Source organism: Gobio gobio, assembly GCF_949357685.1.
Source record: "Gobio gobio genome assembly, chromosome: 1".
Classification (NCBI taxonomy): domain Eukaryota; kingdom Metazoa; phylum Chordata; class Actinopteri; order Cypriniformes; family Gobionidae; genus Gobio; species Gobio gobio.
Genome location: NC_137097.1, coordinates 33,793,395 through 33,813,394, shown reverse-complemented (window position 1 = coordinate 33,813,394; position 20,000 = coordinate 33,793,395). Strand labels below are relative to the sequence as shown.

At 43.8% G+C, this 20,000-nt stretch overlaps 1 protein-coding gene across 1 annotated transcript in view; it reads right to left on the bottom strand.

Moving 5' to 3' along the window:
- The window catches only part of sec14l1 (SEC14-like lipid binding 1), a 37,614-nt gene that overhangs the window by 4,699 nt on the left and 12,915 nt on the right, over positions 1 to 20,000 (bottom strand). The window contains exons 7-13 of the mRNA XM_079834151.1: positions 18,431 to 18,540; positions 16,035 to 16,224; positions 15,679 to 15,767; positions 13,943 to 14,013; positions 13,121 to 13,292; positions 12,745 to 12,879; positions 1,559 to 1,693 (exon numbers count right to left, since the gene is read on the bottom strand). Coding sequence (XP_079690277.1) covers positions 1,559 to 1,693; positions 12,745 to 12,879; positions 13,121 to 13,292; positions 13,943 to 14,013; positions 15,679 to 15,767; positions 16,035 to 16,224; positions 18,431 to 18,540 — 902 coding nt within the window. The remainder of the gene's footprint in view (positions 1 to 1,558; positions 1,694 to 12,744; positions 12,880 to 13,120; positions 13,293 to 13,942; positions 14,014 to 15,678; positions 15,768 to 16,034; positions 16,225 to 18,430; positions 18,541 to 20,000) is intronic.

The following is a 20,000-nucleotide window of genomic DNA, read 5'->3' as shown; positions in this document are numbered from 1 at the left end:
TAATCTCATCATCACAGCTCTCCGTGCAGAAATCGCCCTCTCGCGCGTGCCGCGTGTAGTTTGAATTCTCCGCTGTAATCAAGGGCTGAATGCAAAATTGCCCCTTATAACCTCAAATGGGGCATTATTTGAGGGGACAGCCATTTGTAGTGGTGTCCGAAACCATAGTGGACGTTATAGAGTAAACATTCAATCTCACATTGCACCACAATAACGAGTGTAGCCCTACAGCCGATGTACACACAACGGCTGTCCGAATTCACTCACTCGTTTTCATTCACGCCTTCAAGTGAACAATATAACGGTATAACGTAGGGAATAGTGAATGAGGCTTTAGGGAGCGATTTCGGATTCATTCATAGGCTGTAATGCGATCTCAGCTGTGCTCTCACTACAGTGCAACAGTGAAACGGGACCCCTCTCTGTTCCGAACGTTGTTTAAGCGACATACACCGGTATTGCAGTATCATCAAAACTCATATCATAACAAAAATAAATACCGGTATTCGGTATGAACCGGTATACCACCCAGCACTAAAACACGGACGTTCAAATGATTAAAGCGCATAATTTAAATCACCAGATCACATTTAGGTTTAGTAGTATGATTATTCAAAGCATTTTAAATGGTTTATTCTTATATGTATAGTACATTAATAGCGGGAGAGGAGGGACATTGCGAGGACCGGGTGCCCGCGGCTTTAAGAGATCCAATGCCTGCATTGAAAGCGCGAGAAATGCGTGAGGGGAAATAAATAAAGTTTACAGAGTTTCAGTGACATTACTACATTAAATGACTATATATCTATAAAATGTTGAATATAATGTATAATGGTGTAATGGGTGAGTATTTGTGGGTCCTGATAATAATAATAATAATAAATCCTTTCTTTATTTTGGCTTAAAATATCACATTACGCATCATATCGTGAGTTCAGTATCGCGATTTGTATCGAATCGTGACAAGTGTATCGTTACACCCCTAATATATATCACCTAAAGATGAATGATTATACTTGTCTTAGAGGATATTTCTGGTATTATGAAATAAATCATATTAGTTTTCCCAAGCGTATTCTTGCCAATTTGGAGATTTAAAATTTTGTTTAAACCTTGTTATCATTCAGTTATTTTATTGTCTAACTCAAATTAGAATTTACATAAGGAAGTAGAAGTAAAATACAATTAAATTACAAGAAATAATGAACAAATATGAATTGAAAGAATTCTCAATATAAACAAATGGCTCATGAAATTGTCCATTCCTATTCAAATTCACACTCATGAATTGAACAGGAGCCGATTCAAAATGTTATCCACCATCGTAACACAATAATAATACACTATAAACTGCAAACATGTACAGATCAGCACTTTAAACAGAACTAGGCTAACCGTATTTGACTTTCACGCTGCATGTCTTCTTATAACCAACAGATGGCACCAATTATCAACACACTGTATGAAACTGAACTTTGCGCAGCTGAAGTAAAAGGCACCAGCTGTACATTGTTGAGTGCTGTGTGTGTGTGTGTGTGTGTGTGTGTGTGAGCTGTACCTCATGTGGAGATCCCTTCAGCACACTCGCACTCTTGTAGATGGATTCATTCCACAGTTTAACCTCCTCATTTTCCAGCTCCTCAGCCGTGCGGTACAGAGACTTGGGAACCAGACCCCCCTCAGGAACGTCACACTGAATTAAACATGAGAAACACAGACATATATTTATGTTATTACATGATATTTGTATTATTTCTGTCTGAGTAGTAGTGAATGACATCTCTTGGTATTCAAGGCAAAAGCATTTATTATGAATGCATTATTTTGATGTGTCATTGTTGAAGTGTAATTATATATTTAGGTACTGAATAATTTTGATTAACTACATGCACTATACATGTACTACTTACTATAGAGTTAGGGTAGGATTAGGATTTGGTTGAGGGTTAGTTGCATGTAATTGTACATAATTTACTTGTATTACTATAGTAAGTACATATAACATATGTAACAAGGACACTGTAAAATAAAATGTTACCGAATGCATTTGTGAGACAAAAAGGTCAGTGTTGCCCGTGTGCTTTCCATACAGCATAAATAAAAGACCATCACGGATATTCTACTAAACAATCTGATGGCACTTCACATGGAGTGAAACAAGTCCATGAGCAAAGACGGCAGATTTCATATCACATACTAATTACATACTAATATTATAAATGTCCTTGGTTCAGAACTGGTGATAGAGTACAAGCAACATAAAAGCACCACCACAACAAACAGGTGGACATAATGGCATAGGTTTGATATCAATGTATTCATGAAACACTATCATCATATCACAACATCATGATCCCATGTCATGATGCGGTTACATTATTTTACGTCCACTGTTTCATTCCAGGAGAGAAACAATACATCACACGGTTGGTATTGATGGGTTTTATATTATCTTGTGAAACAGAAGTGTGCTTAACTGTATTTAATGTGCACTGGTAGTGTACTTCAAATCTTTAGTATATTTATAATCAACTGTACATGCAGATGATATAGTATTAACTAGGGCTGGGCGATATGGAGCAAAAAATATATCTCGATATATTTTGCTATATCTCGATATACGATATATATCTCGATATCTTTACAGGAAAAATAACCCCCCAAAAACTACTGCAAAAACAAATATGCCAAATACCACAAAGTCTTTTTTTTTTATTGAAGTGCAAAGAGGTAGGCAGTTCATGCAGGAACAAAGTAGGGATGCAACAATACAGTAAGTCCATAGTTCAATACATACCTCGGTTTTTTTTAACCACGGTTTTCGATTCGGTTCTGATGGCTAGTCGCATCAGATTTTTGCTATTCTATTCTTAGCCGAACAGCAAGAGCTTCAGGAGGAAAAAATACTATTTTTTTATTGCAATACTCTTTCTTTATTTTACTTAAAAGACTTGAAAAACCTTACTTAAACTTAAAACTTTACTTTTAAAAAAACCTTGTACACTTTCCTAGTGTACTGTATAATATAAAATAAATATATATTTATAAAGATTTACACTGGCAGCTCAGAGCTGTACAGCAGCATTTAAGTATGAAATTGAATTAATAAATGTAAAAATAAAACACTACATAGACTTCACTATAAAATATACATAGATTCTTATTAAAGCTACTGTATTAGTTTTTCAGTCAAGAGTCGTGAGTGATTTTGTCTTTGTCTTTTGTTATTCTATTAACCACTAAAGGAATAGTTCACTCAAAAATGAAAATTCTGTCATTGATTACTCGTGCTCAAGTTGTTTTAAACCTGAAAAAAGTTCTTTCTTCTGTTGGACATAACATATATTTTGAAGAATATTGGAAACCAAACAGTTGCTGGTCCCCATTGTAGGAAATAATAATATGAATGTCAATCGCTACCATCAGCTGTCTGTGTTCAACAGAAGAAATTAATACAGGTTTGGAACAACATTAGAGTGAGTAAATAATGACATAATTTTAGAGTGAACTGTCCATTTTAGAGTGAACTGTCCCTTTAAGGACAAGCGGCAGCGTGTTCACTTGGCTGCCCTGCTGTCAATTTAAGACTTTCACACATCTAATATACAGACACGCGCCGATTTTACTTTCACTTTAGACATAACCGACTGTGTTTATGTTAACCTTGTGTGTATTTGACAGTATTAGCGCAGTAAGATTTAGTCCAGTAATCACTTGTTTGACAGGCTTTTAGTGCGCGCGCTCGGGAAAGCGCATGGTGCCCTACGCGCAAGGCTTTAAAACGCATGCAACTAATGAATTTTCATTCAAAAATAAAACAACTCAAATCAAGGGCATAGTAAGTAACCTTCTCCAGCAAGCAAGCCGCTCTCTCTCCGTAGTGTACAGTCGTGGGAGTTCTTGTCTCGCAAAGTAATGCTGCCTAGGTAAACTGTATCTTGGATCAAGTGTTTGAGAACCAACTGTCGGCATTCATGGCAGTAGACATCTGTCTGCTGTTCGTCCGACGCCTTAAAACCGAAGTATCTCCATATAATGAAGCCAGTTGTTTTTAAGACGAGTTCTGTAGCCTCCGAGCTGGTTGCGGACGCCGCCATAGAGACAGAGCGTATTTAGGCCACGCCCACACCGGGGGGGGGAAACAATCCAACGCTCTCCATTGACATTGCATTGCGTGAGGCTGCCTCATTGTCATTTCAGACTTATAACAAAAAACAGAACAATGTCTAAAAGCTGATATGTGACAAGGTGTACAGCAAACAAGCTAAAAAACACAGAAATACGTTTTTATAAGCTGTCGACCCAAAAAAACGAGCGTTTAAGAAGATAAAAGTGGTTACAGGCAATACGAAGTGAAGCTTCAGCAGGAAGAATGGGTAAATTTTGGGATCCTGACACTCAGTATGCCTCAATATGTCTATGTGTGCAGTAAACATTTTGTCACTGTTAAGTCAAATATCCAAATGTCCGTTTTATATGATATTTCCTGTCGCTGATTACTTTCCCCTCTAGTCTCCGTATTTATCAGTGTAATATGACCCGAGCGCTCGGTCTCAATGGCCTGATTCCACTTTTTTGTCCTTAAACGCTCGTTTTTTGGGTCAACCGCTTATAAAAACGTCTGGGTTCTCTTACGAGAGGTTCTCTCGTATTGCGTAAGTTCCTTACGCTACGGGAAAGTATTCTTTCTTCGAGATTTCTGAAAAACCCAAAATTATCCTTAATTTTGTAACATTGTCAACGCAGTGCGGCAGCCTGGCAGACCATAGCAGGCTATTCCAGCGTGCTATTGGCTGCTCTGCTGGCAACTGCAGCAGCCTATCGGTGAGCCCGCGTGACGTGGCGACCAATGAGGGCGCTTCGCGCCCACCTGGCTTCATTTGCCTACAGGTGGGGCGTGGCCACGTGTATATAAGCAGGACTCACGGGCTGCATATTCGATTTTCTTTTCTTCAGCGAAGCCCTTCGCATCGCTGGATCTGGAACCCGCCGCCGTTGAACGTGCAGACGAGCAAGCAGAGGACAGCGCCTGAAGAAGCCGGCAGCATCGCGCCACCTTCAGCCATCCGTGCCTGCTCTGCTATCCGGCAGCATTATATCCTTTTATTGCTCAGTGTTGTCGCCGCTGCGTCACACTTTCACAAAAAGAGCCGAGCGTTTTTCTAAAAATGTCTCGTTCCACCTGCGGCTCGTGTCACGCGCAGCTCAGTTCCGGGGACCGCCATGTGATCTGCGCTCTCTGCCTGGGCCGTGATCACACCGCCGCCGCACTTCTCGCCGGCGGATGCCCGGAGTGTGAAGAACTAACGATGTCGACCCTGCGGGCTCGACTCGATCAGTTCGAAGATGACATCCCTCCAGTCTCTGCTAAGCCGCGCAGGAAAAAGCGCCGCTCGCAGCGGACTCCGGAGTTGGCCGAGAGAAGCTCGCCGGAACCCTTCCCGCCCGCTTCACTCTCGCCTTCCCCGCCCCCACCCCAGGCCGCCATTTCTGTTGCCGCCTCTGGGGATGAGGCGGATGCGGCCGCGGAACGCGCCGACAGCTGCTCCATCATGGCTTCCGACAGCGAGGAATGGTCTTCCGCGACCTCTTCAGTCCGAGCCTCCGGACGCTCTCGAGCGGGTGAGGACGCCGAACTGTTGCGCCTTCTCACCCGGGCTGTCGAGCAGCTAGGCCTCGAATGGGCCCCGCCTAAGGTGGCAGCGCCGAATCGGCTCGACGGATGCTTCCTGAACAGTCGCCGCCGTGCGCCCACCGCCAGGACTGCACCCTTTCTGCCAGAGCTTCACGAGGAGCTCGCGAAGTCCTGGAACGCGCCATTCTCCGCGAGGGTCTCGTCTCAGGCTTCTTCGACGCTCTCACAAGTTGACGGCGCGGCTGAGAAAGGCTACAACGCTATCCCTCTGGTGGAAGAGGCGGTCGCAGCGCACCTTTGCCCGCCTTCTGGTTGGCGCTCAAAGGCTGCCCTCCCGTCTAAGGCCTGCAGAGTGACGTCATCGCTGATCGGCTGCGCTTTCGCTGCCTCCGGTCAAGCTGCGTCTGCTCTGCACTCTATGGCCGTGCTGCAAATCCTCCAAGCCAATCTCCTCCGTGATCTGGACGAGAGGAGCTGTGACGCTGAGCTGATCACGGATTTGCGAAGCGCGACGGATCTCTCCCTCCGCGCTACCAAGACCGCAGCACAGGCCCTCGGACGCTCTATGGCCTCCCTCACGGTAGCTGAGCGCCACCTCTGGCTCACGCTCGCGGACATGCGAGAAACAGAGCGCGCGGCCTTCTTAAACGCCCCGCTCTCTCCATCTGGGCTCTTCGGACCAGCGGTCAAGGGGATCGTCGACCGTTTCTCCGAAGTACAGAAGACGACGCAGGCCATGAACCTCTTCCTGCCTCGACGCCCAGGCGCCAGCGGTAGCTCCGTTGCTCGCCGTCCTCGCGACCAGCCAGCACCGAGCTCCGCGCAGCGCCCAGCGCGGCCCCCTTCGTCTCAGCAAAGACCGAGCGGCCGCCCCAGATCGCGCTCCTCCAGCCACGGTAAGCCGCCTCCCCCTCGGGGCCCCCGGCCTAGGATCGTGCTGAAGTCCGAGCCTCCAAAGCCCTCCTAGCCAGAGGCAAGAAACGACGGTTAAGTCCCGCTGCGGCCGGACCACCGTCAAAATTCTTTTTCCTGTCAGCCCCCACCACTGTGCTGCTGCAGAGGAATTTCACGCAGCCAACGAGCCGGCAAAAACGCCCTCTCGCCTGTCAACCACCGCCGTTTTTACGGCGAACCAGAGAAATCACAAAAGTTGCATTATTTCTGGTTGCACGGCTCACGCCGTATGTGTTTCAAATGCAGTAAATGTGCCCACTTTTCTGTGTTCACCCCTGCACATAAGCACTATAAACCCCGTGTCCCCCACTCACATAAAGCGGCCTCCGGCCGCTCGAGTGCTAGAGTTAGGTCACGTGTCCGCTTGTCTGCGTCCACGCCTAGCCACCACACGCGCTGTCACACAGCCACTCTTAACCGGTCATGTTCCACGCGTAAGAGTTGTGCCCGCTCAAACGCGCTCACACATTTTCGCGAACATTATGCCCCAGGCGCTACGCGCCGCGCCACACACCATTTGTTTTCCGCCCAAGGTGGCCGAAGCGATGAGTGTAGGGCCACACACAAGACATTCCCCGCTCAAAGCGGTAGAGACACAGTGTGTAAGGCGGCCAGCCACCGAAAGCGAGCGGCTGGCCCACAGCACAGAGAGCGCGCGCACCGCGCCCGCCCCTCTTATACGGGCCGTCAAACCCGCGAAACGCGGCGTTTCGAGCCCAGAGGCCGTTCTGTCCCGTTTGGCACACGCGAAAGCGTGGGAAGCCATTCCAGGTGTATCAGAATGGGTGCTGAGAACAGTGAAGCACGGCTACACTCTGCAGTTCGCTCGCCACCCTCCGCGCTTCTGTGCGCGTATAGAGACGAGAGTGAGCGAAGAAGTAGCACATCTACTTCGAGCGGAGATAGCCACGCTGCTGTGCAAAGGGGCTATAGAACCGGTTCCCCATTCAATGAGCGAGTCAGGCTTTTACAGCCGATATTTTCTCGTGCCAAAAAGGGACGGGTCGCTCAGACCGATTCTGGATCTGAGGCGTCTGAACAAAGCTCTTTTGAGGAGATCGTTCAAGATGCTTACGACCAAGCAGATCCTCGCGCATATTCGCCCGAGAGACTGGCTAATTTCCCTAGATTTGAAAGACGCATATTTTCAAATCAAGATAACGCCGCGTCACAGGCCATTCTTACGATTCGCCCTCGACGGCCAGGCTTATCAATACACCGTCCTTCCGTTCGGCCTGTCACTAGCACCCCGTACATTTACGAAGTGCATGGACGCGGCCCTCGCTCCCCTGAGAAACCGGGGGATGCGAATATTGAACTACTTGGACGACTGGCTCATCCTGGCGCAGTCAGAGGCCGAGCTCCTCGCCCACAGGGCAATGCTGCTCAGCCATTTGGACAGCCTGGGGCTCACGGTCAACTGGACCAAGAGCTCATTAGTGCCCACGCAATCAACCTCATTTCTGGGTTTGAATCTGGACACTGTGGCTATGTCTGCCCGCCTGTCACCACAACGCACACGCCAAGTTCGGCGCATGGCTGCGTACTTCCGGCCGGGCAAAATCGCACCTCTCAAGCTTTTTCAGAGGATGCTGGGACGTATGGCCTCAGCTGCAGCTGTGCTCCAGCTGGGCTTAATGCGCATGCGCCCGCTGCAACGCTGGTTAAACGCCCGAGTGCCTCACAGAGCCTGGGCTGCCGGAGGTTTCAGGATCAGAGTGACTCAGGGCTGTGTTGCAGCCCTAGAGCCCTGGTTAGTAGCCGACTGGTACCAGCGGGGAGTGACAATGGGAGCCATCTCACACCGCAAAGTCATCTCGACGGACGCCTCCACCTCGGGTTGGGGCGCCGTTTTCGAGGGCAGACCGGCCTCGGGCCTCTGGTCGAGCGGAGAAAAACTCCTACACATAAACTGTTTGGAGATGATAGCGGTAGAGAACGCGCTCAAGCAGTTTCTCCCGTTTATACGGGGACACCATGTGTTGGTCCGGTCGGACAATACCACGGTGGTGTCCTACGTGAACCGGCAGGGCGGTGTCAGGTCCAGGTGTCTGGGCAATCTGACGGAACGCCTGCTCGTGTAGGCACACAGCTCGCTGCGCTCGCTGAGAGCGGCGCACGTTCCGGGCCACCTCAACGTGGGCCCGGACAAGCTGTCCAGGGGCCTCATTCTCCCAGGAGAATGGTCCCTGCACCCCCAGACGGTCCAGCTGGTATGGCGCCTATTCGGCAGAGCGGAGCTCGACCTCTTTGCAACAAAAGAGAACGCCCGCTGCTCGACGTTCTTGTCCAAAAGCGAGGATGCGCTGTCCCAACTTTGGCCCAGCCTCCCGCTGTATGCTTTCCCGCCGATTTCCCTATTGACCCAGGTTATAGCGAAAATCAGGGAAACGCGCCGCCCGGTGCTCCTTATAGCGCCGCGCTGGGAGAACCAGATTTGGTACCCAGAGCTGGTGAAGCTGTCGCACTCACCCCCCTGGCCAGTTCCGCTGAGAGCAGACCTCCTCTCTCAAGCAGGAGGGTCAGTTTGGCATCCCCATCCAGAGCGATGGTCTCTGCATGTATGGGTGACCAACGGATACCCGTTGACCTGCCCGAAGGGGTTATGAACACGATCTCACACTCTAGAGCCCCCTCGACGAGGCGGTTATATAGTTCTAAGTGGTCGGTGTTCACTGAGTGGTGTGCTTCCAAGGGATTGGAACCGCAGCAATGTGGGGTCCAGCGGGTGCTCTCCTTCCTCCAGGAGCTCTTGGAACTGGGCAGGTCCCCTTCCACGCTCAAAGTGTATGTAGCGGCTATAGCAGCGTTCGCCCAGACGACGCTAGGCAGCACGCTAGGAAGGAACGAGCTCATCATCCGTTTCCTCAGAGGAGCTAGACGGATGAATCCCCCGCGGCTCCCATCGGTTCCTATTTGGGATCTGGCCTTGGTCCTAGAGGCCATGAAGGCTCATCCCTTTGAACCGCTCGAGACTGTGGAACCAAGGTTCCTTTCGCTAAAAACCGCGTTCCTGATAGCTCTGGCTTCAGTGAAACGCGTGGGGGATCTACACGCGCTCTCAGTGAGCCCGACGTATATGGAGTTCGGTCCTAATGACTCTAAGGTCATTCTCAGACCGAGGCATGGTTATGTCCCCAAAGCGATCGGCACTCCTTTCAGGGCGCAGATTATCTCCCTCTCGGCTCTGCCAGCATCCGACGAGGGGGACGGTGGCAATATCCTCTGCCCTGTCAGGGCATTGAGGGTTTATGTCACACGCTCCGCCGCCTTCAGGCGTTCTGAGCAGCTATTTGTTTCGTTTGGAGGGCGCGCTAAAGGTCTCGCCTCCTCGAAACAGACCCTGTCCAGGTGGATAGTGGACGCGATTGCAACTGCATACGCTTCCAAACACCTGCAGTGCCCGCTAGGTGTCAGAGCACACTCCACCAGAGGCATGGCCTCTTCGTGGGCTTGGGCCAGAGGGATTTCCATCCACGATATTTGCGTGGCGGCAGGCTGGGCCTCCCCGTCTACGTTCGTGAGATTTTACAATCTGGAAGTTCCTGCCTTACAGGCGAAAGTGTTATCAGTTCAATAAGGCTGTTGGTTCTGCCCGGTGATTCTGCGCAGACATAGCTCACATACTGGTAGTAAGTTCGGTACAAGGCTTATGTAAATTTGAAGGAGACCGGCGGTACCGTTCCCTCATTTACGAAAAGAGCTATTGTGAGTTTGAAGGTGACCGGCGGTGCCGTTACCTCACTCATATGACAAGATATTGTGAATTTGAAGGCGACCGGCCTTGCCGTTCCCTCATTCATGAGACAAGGTGTGGTGAATTTGAAGGCGACCGGCAGGTGCCGTTCCCTCATTCATAAGGCAGGGTGTTGTAACCACCCGTTGTAACCACCCGTCAGTTCAAACGAAGTGTCCGTATATGTGGTGGCCCGTTTCCTTTACCGGCCACCCTGCCCGAGCAGTGTTATGGTCCCCGGTTCCCTGGGATACATATGCTGTATGCAAGGCGCGCACGGCGTTGACAATATGTTCCCGTAGCGTAAGGAACTTACGCAATACGAGAGAACCTCTCGTAAGAGAACGATACTCGGTTACTTAACGTAACCTCGGTTCTCTCTAGAAGAGGGAACGAGTATTGCGTTCCTTGCCGTGCGCCCCGCGGGCTTTTACGCTTCAGAACTACGAAAACCGAATATGCAGCCCGTGAGCCCTGCTTATATACACGTGGCCACGCCCCACCTGTAGGCAAATGAAGCCAGGTGGGCGCGAAGCGCCCTCATTGGTCGCCACGTCACGCGGGCTCACCGATAGGCTGCTGCAGTTGCCAGCAGAGCAGCCAATAGCACGCTGGAATAGCCTGCTATGGTCTGCCAGGCTGCCGCACTGCGTTGACAATGTTACAAAATTAAGGATAATTTTGGGTTTTTCAGAAATCTCGAAGAAAGAATACTTTCCCGTAGCGTAAGGAACTTACGCAATACTCGTTCCCTCTTCTAGAGAGAACCGAGGTTACGTTAAGTAACCGAGTATCGTTTTTGCTTCTGGGTTTTGTTTAGCTTGTTTGCTGTACACTTTGTCACATATCAGCTTTAATACATTGTTCAGTTTTTTGTTATAAGTCCGAAATGACAAGGAGGCAGCCTCCCGCAATGCAAAGTCAATGGAGAGCGTTTGATTGTTTCCCCCCCCCCGGTGGGCGTGGTCTCAGATTATGACGCGTGTCGCTCTGTCCCTATGACAACACGCGAGGGGAGGGGCGAGCGAGCGGGGGCGAGCACAGCACAGAGAAGGCAAACAAGCAAAGTGGCGGAATCAGAATTAAATATAAACAATATATCGATATATACCTTATGTCAAAATCCATATCGTGTTTAAAAAATATCTCGATATATTTTAAATATCGAGATATCGCCCACCCCTAGTATTAACGAAAAAAAAAAGCCACTTAAGTGCACTTAAAGAGAGACACTTTCATGACTGTTTCTTAACACACTTAAGCAGACTTTTAAAAAGTGCACTTTGTAATAATGTCAAATTAAAAGTTTAACTTCAAAGTACATTTCAAATAATTTTGTTTTAATAATCTTGTCATGCTTTGAAAAAGTGGATTTTAATTTGAAATGTAGTTGTAATGTTACATTTAAAATAAATATAATATATATGTACTAAATAGCAACTTCACTATAATTTCAATTATTTAAATACATGACATACAGTTCAAATTTCATTAGAAATGCAATTGTATTTTTAGTTTACCATAAAAGCCTGCCAGTTCATTCAGCAGTAACTTCAACCAAGACAATAAAAGTAATAAGGAAGTCACATTTAAAAAAAAATTAAATTCTACTTAAGTTGGTCAAAAACACCCTAAAAGGTTACATTAATTGCACGTAATATAAATGTTAAACTATAATTAATAACATGCAATTAAGCCCCGAAAACATTACATTCACTGCGCATGCAAGTGTATTCTTTTAAAGTATATTTTTCCATTATAAATACTGAAATGTACTGTTTTGCAAGGATTTAACTGACTGAAGTGCATTAGAGAAGCATCTTTTTGGCACAAACCAATTTGTCATTTTATGATAAATATGTACACAAAGATCAATATTTAAACATAATTATGCAAACTAATATTTGGGAATGAGTTGTTGGCCTAGGGAAGGTGCATGGTATGTCCTATCACTAGTTCCAGCTTGATGAGCCATATGTATCAACATCTATCTCTGAAGAGTTTCAGCTTAATCTAGTTAGGCCAGATGAGAACCACATGACCACAGCTCAACGGCAGCCCAATCAAACAGATTTGCTCTCTACAAGTTATACCAGACCCCAACTTTCTGGATATGTTATGCAGCTCTTGGTCAAGACTCATCTCAAAGCTAGATTACTGCAATACTCTGGTGACCAGCTTTATGAGCACCATCAGCCCTCTACATGTAATAAGCAATGTAGCAGCACTTCAGGTTTTTAACCAGCTGAAGAGGGTTAACATAGTGGTGCCCGGAGGGCCAATATCCTGCAGAGTTTAGCTCCAACACTAATTAAACAAACCGGAAACAGCTCATCAAGGTCTTCAGGATTACTAGAAACTTTTTTGGAGCTGAACTCAGCAGGACAACTGAGTTTTACCACTAGTAGTAAAGACTCACCAGAGAGTCTCCTCCTAAGAAGTCAGGGATGAAGTCTCTGTTGATGTAGTCCACCAGTCCTCCAGGCCCCTGGTAGTCATTCCCAGCATAGATGAGGAACTTCTTCCGTGTGTTTTCATCGATGAATGGGCTCACCTGATAGAAGAACAGGGTGAAACAAAGATTAGCACTGCTAACACAGACAAAACATTTGCAGAAGACTAACATGACATTTAACTCTCTGATGGGTCAATGTGTAGCGACATTTACAACCATTAAATGAAGATTATGTGCTTATCTCAGTCTTTCCTAACATCTTAAACTACTTGTTAACATAATTTTTTATGTTCCAAGTGTGTCATAATATGAAATACTATGAGTTTGTGTGTGTGTTTACCAAAGTCCAGAGCACAGGAAACACTCTGGGTGCTCTTATTATGAGGAGACGGCCAAGTGTTTCAGGGTAGTTGGCTCCTACAACTTCTATCATCCTTAGCAAGGCTTTGATTCCCGGTCTCCACAGGTGCCTCATATTTAACCCCTCGAGATCCACCAGGCATGTCCAACAACTACAGCACAATAGCAGTTATTTCTTTAGGGTATAGAGGCACCATGTACAGTAAAACACACAATGTGTATGACTACTAAGGTTGAGAACCAAGAACCGATTCTTATTCATAACCAGTTCCATTTAAAAAAAACTAAAATAACTGGTTGGTTTTCATGATGTTCGGTTCTGTTAGTGGTTCGCTAAGTGGAGCTGGAATTGGAACCAAATCAAGAATAATTAAATTCCTTTTGATTCCCAGTCATTATGGCCAATGTTATGTAAGTTACTCTAAAACATATTTTAGAGTGCATTACTAGCATTAATTACTAGCTACTTATTATGTATTCAACAGTGTAATTAGATTACACTACTAAATACTCTCTATAAAACATTTGTATTAATTACTTTCTAAATCCCACATCAACCTTGACCCGTTGAACAATGCAAGGACAGACATGAAACGGCTCTTTAAAATCTTTCAAATAAATAATATAAAATTGCATAAATTATTCTTAAACTGACCAAAGCATTTAAAGAAAGGAAGTTACATTACAGTGAATAAAATTACAGTAATTAATTACTTAGTAATGCACAACACTGATTATGACCACTATACATAGATTATTACATTATCTGTTTAATACATGAATGCTTGAATAAGTTAAGTACCTGATTGGTTTTCCAAATATTTTGGTTTTCTCTTGGCAGTGTCTGAGACCTTCCTCGTTGATAGACAGCACCTAAAGGTTGGATTAAAGGTTAAGGGGGTCAGTGAATATGGTAATTTTATCAAATTTATCCAGAAAGCTGGTTTCCCCGGTGTAGTCTAGTTTATCCCAAGTAATTTTCTACCGCTAAACCAAAACATTTTTTGTTCCTTGCCACAGTCGCCTCTGGCTTGCTCACTGTGGGATTAAAGCATTATGTGGTGACTTTCTAGCAGTTCCTTTTTAGAAAAGGGTGATATGACCAACATATGTAATATGTTAAATATTTTCAACCACAGTAAGGAAAGATATCGTACTTCTGTCTGAAATCAGAGATGTTACAAATTTAAATTAAAGCCATCCCCTAAATAAGACTCTTTGACAACCGGCTACTTTTCACTTAAGACAAGCGAATCATATCTTAATTGATGATTTTTAAGAATTTTTACTCAATAGAAACATAACCACCCAATATGTAAATCCCCTAATTAGCTTTAAATGTTCAGTAGTTTGCCCGAGCATCAGAATTTTCGACAACCAGTGTTTTTACACTTGTGACAAATCTTAAACACATACCTCGGGTCTTTATTAACCCGGGATATCATTCACTACCCCCCCCCCCCATAACCCCCCCCCCCCCCATAATGTTTTCAATAGTTAGACATTAACCTTCTTAGTATTCTTGAATATATTCATCATAAACAGTATAACAAGAAAAACATAAAATTATAAAAGAAGGTCTGTTTTTGCATACATTTTTTTTGGTAAAAATTGTACAGGGTCGCTAGCGACCCGAAGTGTGTAACAGTGTAAGTATATTTTTTATGCTCAACAATTGAATCTCTGTTGACTCAATGAGTGCAATTCACAAGGTGGCAAACACAATGATGAAGTGATGTTTCACTCATAGTTACCGCAGGCAGAAAACAAAAGAATAGGAAGAATCATCAACAAAACTTGAAATGGCTCAGCGATTTACTGCAGCGCAAGAACTGAACACAATCAAATATTACGGTCACTGTCAATTGATGGTGGATCTGGTGAAGAAGCTGTCAGCGATCTAAATATTGATTTTAAAGAGGATAGTTTTGAGAATATGTTTGAGATGGTGAATATGAGGCAGATGCTGAATATACTTGGAAATGAGCTCTGACGAGGACAGTGATGATGGTATAAAACATCTGCTCAAACTGAACCCTTCCAAGCTCTAAACAAAATATGCTTTATTAGCTCTAAACTTTAACAAAATATGCTTTATTTAATTCTTCTCTAATTGTTATTAAAATATGGTTTGCTAATAGTTTTTTAGTTTTGCGGCAGTTAGATTTAGATCCGGGTCACTAAAGACCCAAATATGTAATAATGATTGGTGAACATTCATGCATTTAAGGGTTAATATTTTTGTGAATTGCTTATTCTCGCTTAGAAACAAAACCGAAAAATATTTTAATAGTCAATGCTGCACTGACATATGAGCTAGACAACACTATAAATACAATATAGAGAGATCCAGAGTCCAGAGGATCATTGTTATGCATCTTCATAGCCACAAAACTTGCTCAATGGTAAAGCACATAAACACACTGTAAAGCTGCTTTGAAATTATGAGTATTATGAAAAAAAAATGAAGGTGACTTGACTTGAGAGTGAATATGTCGATTTGTCATTTCAGAGTATTTGTATTTGTCTGACTCTTACATGTCTCAGAAGACTCTCTTCTCCCAGCGTCCGCACTAAACCTTTGGTGTCCATTTGTCCCAGTCGAAGGATATAGAGAGGACGCCCATCTATATAATACACACACAGAAAAGCACATGAACTTCTGCTTGTTTGATATTAATACAGCCCATGAAAAACACCTCACTCAGATCAATTCCTTTGTTTGAACAGTATCACTTCAACTGATCTTTTTTTTTTTTCAAAGGCTGCTTGTATGTCTAGCACAGGACTAACACGTCCTGGATTGAGAGGGGAAATGTCTCTCCATTAGTTCTGTGGCAGATAATCAGTTTAAATGACAATGTCTAAAGTAGTAAAGTCAAACTAAGATGGACCTTTGTCATGGTGATGCCAGCCTCCGGTGTAGTAGTCCTGCAGTAGCTGCGGACACTGCCACGTGTCTAACAGGAAGTCGATCTGATGCTGCTTCCTCCATGTGAGTGTCTGGCACAAAGCCTCTTTGGCCTTATCCAGATTAAAGTCCCGTGAGCGCAGGAAACGCAGCACATGCTCGTCTATAGGAATCTGAAAGGATTAATATAAATATGTAATTACTGTAATATTGTAAATTATTATTACAATTTAAAATAACTGCTGTAAAACACAGCATTTTAAAATGTAATATATTCCTGTGATCAAAAGCTGAATTTTCAGCATCATTACTCCAGTATTCAGTGTCACACGATTCTTCAGAAATCATTCTAATATGCTTCGTTCTTTTTTTTGTGGAAAGTAACATGGTTCCCTTTCAATCGGTTACGTTTGACGTTATGTCGACGTCACCGATATATTGGAACCCAATACGTCGGTGACATTGACGTAATGTCTCCGTTCCCTCTTTCAGGGAACGATGGTTACATACGTAACCGAGACGTTTTCATAATATACAAGGTAATACTTGTTAAAAAAAAATCACTTCATAACTTATGTGCGTTCAATAAATAAACTGTCATTAAAATGACTGAAGGGTGCAGATTCTGAAATCCAATGCTGCTTCAATATACCATATCCTAATTAAATTTATAATCAAAGCATTAATCAATATTTATCCTCCTATATTATTATAATGATTTGTAATGATTATTTCCAGTTATGGTATTAAATATTTAATAGAACCACTGATTGTTTGTTTCTTTATATCTGCTTTCTAAAGTTTGTATTTGGTGTCTGATGGGTGACTGAGGGTCTGGCCTAGGGATGCGTGATGTATCGCTAAACACTTGATAGCAACATGTTGTCATGTGTTTGGATTTTGGAGGTATTACACACCCCGAAAATGCCAGGAGTGCAGTAATAGTGCTTACTCACTTAGCCCGACTTCCAGAGATGAAATATGGATTTGTCTTTCATTTTGTATTATTTTGATAATATACTAATACTGAAACACTAAAGAATTATGGTGAATACTGTCTGTACCTCTCACTGAGAGAAAGCACATGTTATCAGTATGTTTTGGGAAACTTTCTGGTCAGAACTGGAGATCAATCATCTCCAACCTTGGAGAGATCAGTGGATGTGCGCAGTGTTCTGTGTTAAAGATCAGTATTGAATGTGAACAATGGGCATCCTAGGGGGAGTGACAGGATGTTGTTCTGGACAAGCTGGTGCCTGCTCCAGACCTGGAAGGTCACTATGTGCCTAATTGTATGTGAAAGCGTCAACAAGTGATCTATGGACATGTGAATCTGATTAACAGTTTACTATGACTATCCATTTTCTCTTAGCCAATCAGAATTATTCCACCTGCAGTAATGACGTAGCTAGACCTTGAAAACAGTATAACTGTTGAGAAATTGTACGAAATCTGGTAGAGAGGGAGTGCGGCCTACAAACTCCTTGTGAGACTTGAAGCTGGCTTCTGCTGATGAAACTGCAAAAATGTTCTTTAATTAATTGCACTCCTGACTCTTGGTCTTCTTTCTTCACAACCTGTATTGGGTCCTAAACGGTTATCCCCTAACAGTACTTGTTTTAAAAATACAGAAAAAATACTTTTTTGAAAGTTTTGAAAGGGATCCCATAATAATTTAAATTGGCTTAACAGTAATAACACTATGATATTTTATTATATGATTTGATAAAAAGAATAATTTTACATTAACTATCTAATATATGCATTTTATATCTAATATCTTATTATGCATTTAGCCCAACAGCCCCAAATACCATACTTTTACATTTTCTTACATTCAAAACTGTTGATTCAACAAGACTGAAAATCATTAACAAGACCTTAGTCTCAAAATACATTTGGTAATTTGATCAATTCTCATTGGCTACCTAAATCTATAACATTTTAAAAACATTAAATACTAGATCAAATTAGCGCTGAATCAACTTTGCATTGTTGCCACTGCTGGTGGCTTGCACGCACACAGGAGCGCACACAGATTAACGGCCTCAGTATTTTGACTGAATAATACGGTTTCTTTCCCGCAAAACCTTATAGTATGCATCCTGAAAACTTTCCATATATGGCCTGAAGGACATAGGGCACTGGAACAACAGCAGAGTGAGTAAAATATGGCTTTATTTTCATTTCAGGGTGAACTATCCCTTTAAGGATAAGCCAAATTTCCACATGCATAATGAAACCTGGATGTTTAGGAAGGTGTTGCAGTGAGTTTTTATGCTATCTAGAGGACAAAAAAAATCAACGCCCCTTTAACCCACGGTGCGCCTTTAGCCCCTCTTTCCCCTACTGGTACTTTACTCTGAACATTGCACTCACTTTGCCTTTGTGTGTTTCCTGCAGCCACTGTCGTAGGCGAATGAGGCAGCTCTCCTGGAAAGGGGTCAGCTGTCCCAGATAGCGCGAGATGTAGTCTGAATCTAACTTGTCTGCAAACAACACACAACCATCAGACAGCTGAGAAATGTGTAGGAGACATTGGCTCTATTCACTAGGGCTATTTTTCCCAGTGATATGTGTTTTTATGCTAATTGGAGTATAACGGCATTAGTTTAGCCACACACGTACACAAATCTATTTTCACAAGTTCACACTTACTAATAACCAGATAGAGTAAAGAGTATGCATATTTAACGTGCTCTCCGAGGGGAGGGCTCCGAGCTCGGAATTTGGCTCGAACCCAGAATACTCCCCCCGTATCCCTGGCTGGGATAGGAACCAGCCAAGGGTGAAGAGTCAAGGTGATGGATAGATGCAGAAAACTGTCGAGAAACACAAGCGAGTCGTCTATGTATTTGCAGGCCTACTCTCGTGCTGATTGGGTCGATCATTTGAACATGTTCCCCCTGAACTTTTTTAATAAAACATCATTTGAAATCAATAGTGAGTTAATCGCCCGGTGCAGTTTGTGTGAGGAATACTGTTTGAGACATGCACAGAAATGCCAGTGTAGAGAGTCTAATAATATTTCATGCATTCTGACTTATTTACACTGTTAAAGAGTTGGATTCTCATGCTAAACATGGACAATTTCAAAAAACAAGTTGGACGTATTTCTGTGCCAAATACACTCCTTCAGGATTCGAACAAGTTTCGGAAAGTTTTTTTTTGAGTATGGCCCTGTATGACGCCATGATGGGCGGAATTCCTTGTATTGGCACTTCTCCCAGATGAGCGCGTGCACATCAACCAGAGTGAGAGCAAGAGTGTGTCTATCAATGAGCTTCGTTTGTGTTAAGGGAGCCGTCGGTCATGAGTCGAAACCACAGGCGTTGAGTGAAACTGCATCAAATGTCTGTGTTATGTTGGCATTCGGCGCGCAAGTGCATATAATGTGAAAAACACGAACGTATAGTGAATCAAAAGCTATCCAGGGATAATGCGATGATCATGTATTGTGTGTGTGTAGCTCCGCCCACTGCACGCCTCCACGAGCTCGGCTGTTTTCAGAAAGAATCGGTACAGCGCATCTGTCTTTTATATGATAAAACTAAAGACTCTTCAGAGATATGAAGGATGCAATACTACTCTATAGGTAGTTACTCAAGATTAACAGAAACTGTGTATGTTATGCCCCCTTTAATAATCTTTTGTTATGCTTTAAAGTTACTTATTAAGTTACTAAAGTACTTATTTTGATGTGTTTACTAACCTAATAAAGTACATGTAAAGTACTTGATACCCTTTAACATTTGTATAACCAATAAAAAAAGTTATTTTAAAAACTGAATATTAAAAAAAATTCAGGGAACATTTAGAATTGACATTGCCATAGCTTAATGGGAACGTTAGCAAAACGTTTAACACTTTATTTCGATGGTACACTTTAGATATTCTATTGACAAAGTAACTTTGCAACTACATGTCAACTAGCAGTCATTAGAGTATT